The 9,749-nt window shown below is 51.1% G+C and overlaps 1 protein-coding gene across 10 annotated transcripts in view; it reads left to right on the top strand.

Annotated features, from left to right (window-relative positions):
• Positions 1-9,749, top strand: part of PKD1L1 (polycystin 1 like 1, transient receptor potential channel interacting) — a 175,459-nt gene that overhangs the window by 147,509 nt on the left and 18,201 nt on the right. For all 10 annotated transcript variants that reach the window (XR_002775242.1, XR_002775243.1, XM_023517881.1 and 7 more), the window contains 4 exons: positions 117-221; positions 1,284-1,424; positions 5,931-6,056; positions 7,957-8,184. Coding sequence is in view for 8 of the 10 variants with exons in the window: in XM_023517881.1 (XP_023373649.1) it covers positions 117-221; positions 1,284-1,424; positions 5,931-6,056; positions 7,957-8,184 (600 nt within the window). In the remaining 2 variants the exon portion in view is untranslated. The remainder of the gene's footprint in view (positions 1-116; positions 222-1,283; positions 1,425-5,930; positions 6,057-7,956; positions 8,185-9,749) is intronic.

A 9,749-nucleotide genomic window follows, 5' to 3' on the forward strand; every position in this document is an offset into this window, starting at 1 on the left:
GGGGGGGTAGTTGAACGCTGTGCTGGTTCAAAAAAAAAAAAAAAAAAAAACTGCAAAAAAAATAAAAAACAGTTGATGAGTGTTTCTGCCGCCCTTGTTTGTGCCCTTTCCACCAGCTGGTCCTCCTGGTGCTCAGCCTGGTTCACTTCTGTCTTCGGCTCTACAGTATGATGGAGAAGGACGTTCTTATCTGCTGGAGAAAACCAAGAAACTGGCTGGAGGTAGCCTCCCTTATCATTTTGTGAAAAATGACAATAAAGTGTTTGTATCTTAAAAAATAATGACTTCAATGAGAAATTGATTATGCACTGGTTACTTCCAACGTTATTGCCGTTTTCTCCCACTGTGGTGTCAATGCCAAAATAGCACTGGCGATTTTTTACAGCTACCATCCTGCACCACGAGGTGACACTTCAGTCAGGGCTAGCTGGCCTGTAAAATTATAACAGAGCTGAAAACCCCCGTCACCTAATGATGCCTCGACCATCTGACCCTGTGTAGCTTAGGCTAATAATGTGTGTGTTTGTGTCTTAGTATTTGACAAAAAGGTTTAAAAAGTAAGAGAAAAATAAAAATAAATAAAAGAAAGTTTAAAGGATAAAGATAGAGATAATATTTCCGTACAGCTGTACAATGTGTTGGTGTTTACATCTTACTACAAAGGAGTAAAAAGGTTAAAAAATTAAAAGCTCATAAAGTAAAAAATTTGCAGTTAAGCTAAACTTAATTTATTAGTGAAGAAAGATAAAAATCTTAATGAATTTAGCGTAGCCTAAGTGCCCAGCATTTATGAAGTCTGCGGCAGTGCAGGGTGACACCCTGGGCCTTCACACTCACTCACCTCTCATCACCAACTCCCAAGGCCACTTCAGCCCTGTGTGCTCCATGGGTGGAAACGTCCTTTACAGGTGCACCTTTTTTTATCTGTCCCCCGTCTCCTCTGTATACCTTCTCTGTGTTTGGATGTGTTTAGATGCACTACTGTGTTACAGGCCCCTGCAGAGTCCTAAGCATTCAGCACAGTGACTCACTGGCCAGGGGCAGCCTAGGAGCAGTGGCCATGCCATGCAGCCTGGGTAGATGGCACAGACTATTCTGGTGTCTATGTCCTCCAGGTTTGTGTGAGTCCTCGCTATGAAGACTACACAATGACAAAATCATTGGGATGTATCCCTGTCGTTAGGCTTTGGGTGACTGTGATTAACAGCCTGAATCGCAGGCAGTGTCAGGCAGGCCCCTCCTCTGGCCCCATCTGAGCAGCCCCTTCCTCACGGGTGTTGCAGCTCTCTGTGACTGGAGTGAGCCTCGCCTACTATGTGGCCTCCAGCTACCAGGTGACACTTGCCAGAGACGTCATCGACCAGCTCCACCAAGGACTTAGCCAAGTGTGTCTGGACCTCACCATCATGGCATCCTGGAACCAGGTATGGCAGGGGGTCAGGGCCACACAGATGGGGCCATGCTCTGTGACACTGCCCAACACTGGTCACTCAGGACAGTGAAGGGCACGGGGACTTAGGACCTGCTTTTCAAGTGGGGGAAATGTGGCTTCTGGGGGGAACAGAACTCATGAGCGTAAAATTCCTCCAGGGACCTGTGGGATCCTGAGGCCTAAGCAAAGAGGTGCTGTGCTGTGGGGGGGGGGGGGCACATAGACTTGCTCAGACACATGGTGTCTGTTCTCTCTCTCCACCTGGGTAGTAGTCCTGGTGCAGGTGGTCTTAGGCACTCGACAAGTGAAGACCCGAGGTTGAGGGAAAGGCCTGGGTCCTATGAGGAGAACTCAAAGTCCCTACACCTCCACCCTCCCCGCCCCCTACCCACGGTGGTTCTTTCTGCAGGGACTGGATCCCAGCTGGGATGGAAGCCCGCACAGGAGGACCAGGCTAGCACACATACACACAGGGCTGGGTGAGCCCTGGAGAGGTTCCCATGGGGCGAGCAGGGGCCCCCAGCAGGCTGTCAGGCCCTGGCTGGAGTTCCACCCTCCTGATGCAGTGGACGTGTGGACATGTGGATGTCCAGCCCACACTTGGCTTCCTGGCCCCACCACTCCCACAGTTAGCTCCTCCCTCCCCCCACAGACCACCTTGGACCTCCCTTTTCCACCCGCCTAGAGAGTAGTCAGGGCCCCGGACCACCCCACAGCCCAGAGTGACCTGGGTTGAGCAGGTTTTGGAACAACCAAGAACAGAGACCAGTTCTCCTCCAGCCCCGGGGCCCTCATCACCCAGCTCCACCTGCCTTCCCCCACCCTCCTTCTCCATCCTTCTGTGACCGGCTCCCTTGCCCACTGTGTGGGGAGACCTGGGCGGGATGAGGCTGCCATCCTCACACTCTGGGCTTCTTCCAGCAACGCTCCTGCTTCTGTCTCCTTGTTGGAGGTCATTTTGTGCCTTAGCCCAGAGCCCAAGCAGGGTAATTTCCTAAAGGATTTTTTTTTTCTCCTAAAGGAAAAGAATATACCAGTTTGATGAGACAGAGCCCTCACAAGTGAGGCAAAGTCGCTTTGTTACTCACAGATAGGCAGCAAGGGACAACAGAGCTTGGGATTCATCAGGAGCTGTTCCGCTCAGGAAAACGTACCGGAGTGAGCAGACTCTCGTCTGTGTGCCCCACTTGCACCACGGCTGAAGGACCCCATAACGCAGCCTCTCCTGGGTCATACATGGTGGGCACCATGATGTGCTGCGATGGAGTACTGTGGGGCACCCTCCTCTACAAGGGAATGGGGCAGAGTGCAGCCTGCTGCAGCCGGCCCTCCTGATCTCAGGATGTCACACTCCCAGTATGGTCACTCTGAGAACTACAGACAGGAAGAACAGAAGAGCGGGCCAGCCTAGGATGTCTAGGGACCTTTCCTGTGAGCACTCAGCAGATCCACTAAAACACGCCTTGAGCGATAGTTTTGTTCCCTGTCTGTCTCCCCCACAAGTCTGCAGCTCCAGGGGAGAGGGTGTCTGTTGTCACTCCCACCTTCCTGGCACCAATCTTGGGCCTGGTGAGGACCAGCTGTTTAATTTGTTGGCCTCTCCTGGGCAATGGGCTCCTGGCCCACCTTTTGCTGTTTGTCTGTGCTAGTCAACCCTCTTCCCATTAGCTGGGTTCTGGTCACCTGTAACTATGGCCTTGCATGGCTCGCCACCTGCAGTGCTGACAGCCTGGCTTCCCCTTGCCTGTGCCCAGAGCTACGGGGGTGGCCAGCGTTCTCTCTGTCAGTTCACAGCTCACCCGAGCATCTGACTAATTGCTGAGTGGGCGTGGGCGCTGGGGAGGGGGCAGAAGGAAGCACTTTGTAGGGTGCTCTTTTCACCCGATGTAGGTGGGGGGTGGGGGGCATTCCTAGAAGAAGCATGGTCAGGGCAGACATGACTCTGATCTACGCTCTGGCCTGATGACTCCCCGTGAATAGTCAGCCTCCTCCTGACTTCTGGCCTTGGGGAGTAAGTTTACCCTTATATCATTTTTCCCACTGATGTCCTATCTTTTTCATCATGTTCTGTGCCAGAAAAACTTGCCTGGGGAGATTCCCTCTTCCCTGGAGATACTATGCCAGGTACCAATTTCTGATTCCTCAATTTGTTGCTGAGTAATGGCCTATGTGTATTTAGGTTAAGTCCTGCACTGAGTTCTGCACAATCAAATGTACTTTAAGCTACATAACCACCTAATGAAACAGGCTCTAGTATGCCGCCCACAAAGACAGAGCTTCTGTAAGGCTGAACAGCTTCCCTGAGGTCACACACATCTAATTGGGGGTAGCACTGGAATTGGCTTCCAGTCTCAGGGATCTGAGTAGCCACAATTCTGAGAGCTGAGCTATAATGTGGCAAAATGGTCCTTGGAGGACACTGACTCACTGTCCTGCCCAGGAGTGGTCCGGGCAGAAGCCTGTGGTGCAGACCACTCAGTTCTGATGCAAACCACTCAGTTCTGATGCAAACCACTCAGTTCTGGGGCAAACCACTCAGTTCTGGGGCAAACCACTCAGTTCTGGTGCAAACCACTCAGTTCTGATGCTCTGTTGTGTTTCAGGACCACCCCCCTGGAAATGGGCAATGTACCCAGTATCTGTGCCCTGAGGGGTCCTTGTCTGCTCATCTCTGTGCTGGCCCCTCAGCCTCTGCCCACAGAATGGCTTTCTCTCCTGACCCCCCTTCTGTGGACACCCTCCCCATCCCCTGAAGTTTGTCAAACTAACCCTGTGGACAGTGTTAGAGGGATTTAGCTTTAACTTTAATTCAGTCTGCATCCCAGATACAGAAAGAATGAGACGTCTTCAAGATGAAAATGAATGATTTTCTAAGGATGCAGTTTATACCTTGATTAAAGAGCTATAATTCGAATGTGTGAAAATGGAAATGCACAGACTAGAATCAGCAGACCTAAGGCTTATTCCCAGCTCTTCTTTGCTTTGCCATCGTGCAAGTTGCCTAACTCTCTCCAAGTTCTAATAAGCTAAAACCCAGATACACCCCTGGAGGGCTGAGATTTGAGATTTGAGTGCACCGGCGCCCCTGTGTGTGTGTGTGTGTGTGTATTTGCCCATATGTACACACACATACATGTCCTTTGAGCACAGGGCTTGGCACCTGGTTGATGTCCTGCAAATGGAAGCCCTGATAATGACAATGACTAAGAAACCTTGATAACATCCGTCAATCTCTTACAGGCAAAAATGGGGCCTTTCCCCTCTGTCTGTCCCATGGGAGGTTACGGCTGTGCTATCCAGCGCAGGTGCCACCAGCCACATGTAGCTACTGAGGACTTCAAATGTGGTTGGTCCAAACCAAGATGTGTTCCGAGTTTTGGAATACTCCCTGGATCTCATAAACTCAGTATGAGAATGAAGAAATAAAAGATCTCAATGCTTTCTATATTTATTACACATTGAAATAATAATATTCTAGACATACTAGTTTAACTAAAATACATTATAAAATAAATTTCCTGTGTTTCATTTTACTTTTTGAGATGTAGCTATTAGAAAATTTGAAATTCCTCCTGTAGCTCGCCTTGTATTTCTCTTGGCCAGAGCTGGTCAGAGCTCTGTCCACCTGGTCCTCCCCACGAGCAGCCTGCTCTGAAGGAGGCTGGAGGTGTGATGGCCGCTCACAGCTGGTCTGGGTTTCGCTTGTCAGAGGTCATTTTGACCCTGTCCCAATTAACGAGGAAACAAAACAACATAAAGCCTTGCTTCGTTTCCCAAGTAGATCTTAAACTGCCCAGATGTGATTCTAAGTTACATCTCATCAACTTACAATCTTGGTGAAAATAGATGAGATCCCATACCCGGGAGCACTTTCCTAGGGAGCTGTCAGTGGGAAGGGGAGCCTCTTTACAGGACCCCTGGGGTGTGGCAGAGTGTGGGAAGTGGGGTTTGACGCTGGGTCTGCTGTGTTTTTGGCTGATCCCCTGTTTATCTAAGCCATCGACTCCAGAACTATAAAATGAGAGTGCTCCTAGTTTTTACAAGGAGTAAATTAAAATAAATCTACGTGGGACGTGTTGGTAGTCTGTAACCAACCGAATGTAACATATTCTACACAAATAAAGGTGGGAGGAAATGAACACACACTGAGTATTTTCTTTGACACGCCTCCTCCCTGCCTATGGTGGTAATTTTTTCACAGCCCAGGAGATGGAGGCTCAGAGGGAGAATACCTAGGCCTGCTCCATCCTGGTGTGTATAGCGATGGCCAGGCCAGAATTCAGACCGCCTTTCTGCATATGCTCTAACATGTTTACTTACGCCTAGTCCTGACTGACTCTGCTCCCGGCAGACCTCTGCACTGGTGTCCATCAGAGATTCGTGATAGGTAGAGTTCCAGCAAATCCAGTGGCTCCTCCAAGCGCAGCCCACTGGCGTGAATACGTCTGTGCACCTGCCGAGGACCCGCTGCTCACTGACACTCGGTCCTTCTGTCTAGAGGGTGCGGTGGCTCCAGGGAATCCTCCTGTTCCTCTTGATGTTAAAATGCATCTACTTGCCTGGCATCCACAAAACAATGGTGTCCTGCGCCTCCGTGAAGCGCCCCAGCGTCTTTGTGCCAGTGGTAAGAATTCTTCCCTTTTTCAAGTGATTTATCTAGTAAACCAACTCCTCTGTGTACTCACCTCAGCCCTTTCTCAAGGCAAAAACAAACTTCTTTCAAGATGAAACACCATTGAGAATTCCAGCCTTCTAATTTCAGGTGAGTGACATTGGTAGTTACATAGAAAGTTATGGTTGTGACAACAATAGCTTGATGTATTAAATACTTGTGACAACACATTGTTCTTGCTAATGTAAGCAGTTGCTATCATCTACTGAGCCTTTCCTAAGTGCCAGGAATTGCTCCTGGGGCTTCTCATGTATTACCGCACTTAATTATCACAACCAAACCTCAGCAGGCATGGTTCTGCTTGGGAGGAACAGGGGCTGAGAAGTGACAAGCCTTGCCTTGGCACTGTCACCTCTAGTTACCTAGGACCTCACTTGCCTATGTGGCTTCTCAGAAACACTTAGCTCTAACTCCAGGGCATGGTCAGGTCTGTCCTGCACAGAGTTGCCTCCCACACTGAGGGAGAGTCTCTGTCAAGGGCCCTGAGTTGGGAGACTCTGGCTGTCAGGACCCAAGTCTCATGAAACACACAGACACCACACAGGTCTGCTCTGGGGACTGTGGTCCCCCAGCCCTGCTCACCTTATGCTTGGAAGGACCAGCTCGGCAAACTGGAGCAGAGCGACCCCCCTTTGCAGGCAGAGAGAGCTGCATTCAAACCCTGGCTGTCCCTCCACCTAGCTTACCATGTGGACACAGGTCTGTTACCAAACCTCTGCCTCCAGAAAAATGCATTGGTGGTGTGTACCCAGGAGGGTCATGGCCAGCCTTAATGATTGTAAGTGTGTGGAATTTACTGAGCTGTTAAAGTGGCCATTATTAAAACCATTTAGCAACATGCAGAAATGCTTTCATCTAAGGAAAAAAGCAAGGATATAAACAAACTGTGTCTAACTTGAGTAGCAGGATTCTAACTTTCCTGAAAGAGTAGATGCATAGGAACAGCAGGAGCCTAGAGAGACCTCACAGACTCATTTGTCAAGATGTGGCCTCATGGACTTTCTTCTGAGTTCCACAGCTGTCCTGGAAATAGTACTAAAGTGGGTTCCAGTTCCAGGGGAGTAGGGAAGTCTCTGGGTCAGGGCCAGGGTCACAGATGGAAACCAGCAGGTGTCTGTGGCTACAGTCGGGGAGGGCCCTCTGATGGCCAGTCGCCTGTCCACACACACAGACCTCTGTGCACTGGTGACAACCCACTAATAGTTCTTCATCCAGCTGAGAAAGTGCATGCTGGCACCAAAGCTGCTGTGAGTACATGAACAAGGCACACAGGCTGGGCCAGCGATACGACCTCTGAGATCCCAGGCCCAGTTCTCGACCTGTTACAGCAACCAGAACCACTAAATTTACCCTGAGCTAACTCAAATGAGCACTTCCTAATGCTTCTTCAGTGGTTAATTTACTGAGCCCTTCCTGGGTATCAGGGACATGAAGATGGTGAGGGGACACCCCCTCCCCCCCTGCAAACAAGCACAATCTTCTAGAAGGTGTAGCCCCCATGTGCGGATGAGCCAGCCAGGCCTGAGGGTTGGAGGAGAGGCTGCTGACTGTCAAAACCAGAAGAATCTTCAGAGGAGGCCGCTAAGGAGAGGGTGGTGGCACCGGCAGGAAGGGCCCCTGAGAGAGCAGGGAAGAGTGCCCATGGCTTGGAGAGCTGGCCTGGTGGGCTGGGGGTGACGGCTGGGCAGGAAAAGAGGGACAGGAGACAGAGATTTGCCTCTTGGGTTTCCTGACATGAGCCACACTCCAGGAACTGCTCCTCCAAGCTTTTTGCTTTTTTAAACCCCAGACCAGTCTTCCGCTCCTAAGAAGCAGCTACCAACTCATTCACCTGGGCCTTTTCTCCCTGCAGGTGGCCGGGGCCCTGCTGCTGGCTGCCGGCTCCCACCTGCGCTGGGCTCTGCCCTCCACCGGGGCCCCACCGTCTGGCACTTTCACAGGCTCCTTCCCAGGGCTGCTGCTTCGTCTTCCAGGAAGAAACCAGAGAGACTTGTTCCTTGGCCTTTCTGAGTCGGACTCAGGGGCCGCCCGTTACTGTGTGGCCCTTTCTACAGTAACAACCCTTCTGTGTTTGGGAATGGTATGTAAACGCAATCCAGACTTGGAAGTCAAGGTCTGTACAAGTTTCATCTGCTGTTGGGGTGAAACTTGTTGGGCCCTGTGGACCTGCGGGCTGCATAGGCCAGACCTCATGGTAATGAATCCCTGATCCCTTCTCACCGGCCCTGGGCAGAGGCTGAACAGGCTGACTCTCCCCAAGCCTAGAACAGTCCAGCCACACAGCCATCACGCCAGGATGCTGCCTCCTCCAGGAAGCCTGCCTGGCCCACCTGTGCTGCATCACATCTCCTCCCACCCTGAACTTTATCTCACACAACCTCACTCTTCCCATGTTATCAAAGTTGCGCTCTCCTCAGCCAGCTCTGTGGCCTGGGACTGAGGGGGGCGTGGGCCTCCCTATTTCACACCTTCCTACTGACCTGCCAACCTCTCCTGCCACCCCCACTTGGAGCTAACAGGTTTAGCAAAACTGGACACCCAGTGACAGTAAGTTCTTAGTTTTAGCAAGCTCCCGTAACATGAATAGTTCAGATATGTTCATTAAAAATTGTAGTTATGACAGGAAATTAAATGAAACTGGATGTGCTGTATTTCACCCTCCCTGCCTCGGCCCCACCTGCTCCTCCTGGTCCCCTCTGTCCTGCCCAGGGCTGTAGCACCCCTGTCTCACGGGGTGGGCCCTGCACCTCTATTTTCAGAAAGCCCTGCGAGTATTCTGTTGAAGGCTCGGGGTTGGGAACCTCTGCTCTGTGCTTGACTCGGCCTGAGGGCACCATTTAGACATGTTTACATGCTTGCTGTATACACTCAGTGCAGACACTGCACCCTCCCCGCTCCACCCTTCCCCTGTGCTGCAGGGTGCTGTGTCCTACTCACTCTACAGGAAAGCATCAGTGTGGTGTCCCTTCTAGAAGCTCTCCCCACACCAGCCCCAGATCCCCACCAGCTGGGCCGCCCCTGGAGCCCCCGAGGCTCTGGGCATGCTTCCTTGCCACACCCATGGCCTGTGGTGTCATCTTCTGTCTGCCTTTGAACTCTGGCCACATTCATAACAGATCTTGGTGTGCCTGCCTGCCAGGATAATTCCTCACACTTTGCAGAGTGTCTCACATTGGCAGAATATTCCATGAGTTGAGTATTCATGATTCATAAGTAGGTTAAAGTTCTCTGCAGTCTTTATCTGTATTCTTGTCGTGGAAGCAGAAGTGACTGCTTGCGCTCACACCTTGGCAACACTCAGAGCTGAGTCCTTTACTTCTATTCTCCATGCTCGCTACTCTCTGCTCATCCTTCCACCCAGCCACCCTTCCCTTCACTCACTAATCCACCTACCAACTAACCCCTCTAGTTACCTCTCTGTCTATACACCCATCTACTCCTTCACCCATCCATCCAGCCATCCACTCACCTGTTCATTCACACACACATTAAACAGCCACTCAAGGAACAGCCCCCATTATATTCAGGCAATGAAGAAACGAGATAATAACTGGTTCCTGGGCTCGGCGCCTATAGCTCAACCGGCTAAGGCGCCAGCCACGTACACCTAAGGTGGCGGGTTCGAATCCCCAGCCCGGACCCGCC

This window comes from Otolemur garnettii, unplaced genomic scaffold (genome assembly GCF_000181295.1).
Source record: "Otolemur garnettii isolate 467f Iridium unplaced genomic scaffold, OtoGar3 scaffold00123, whole genome shotgun sequence".
Classification (NCBI taxonomy): Eukaryota; Metazoa; Chordata; class Mammalia; order Primates; family Galagidae; genus Otolemur; species Otolemur garnettii.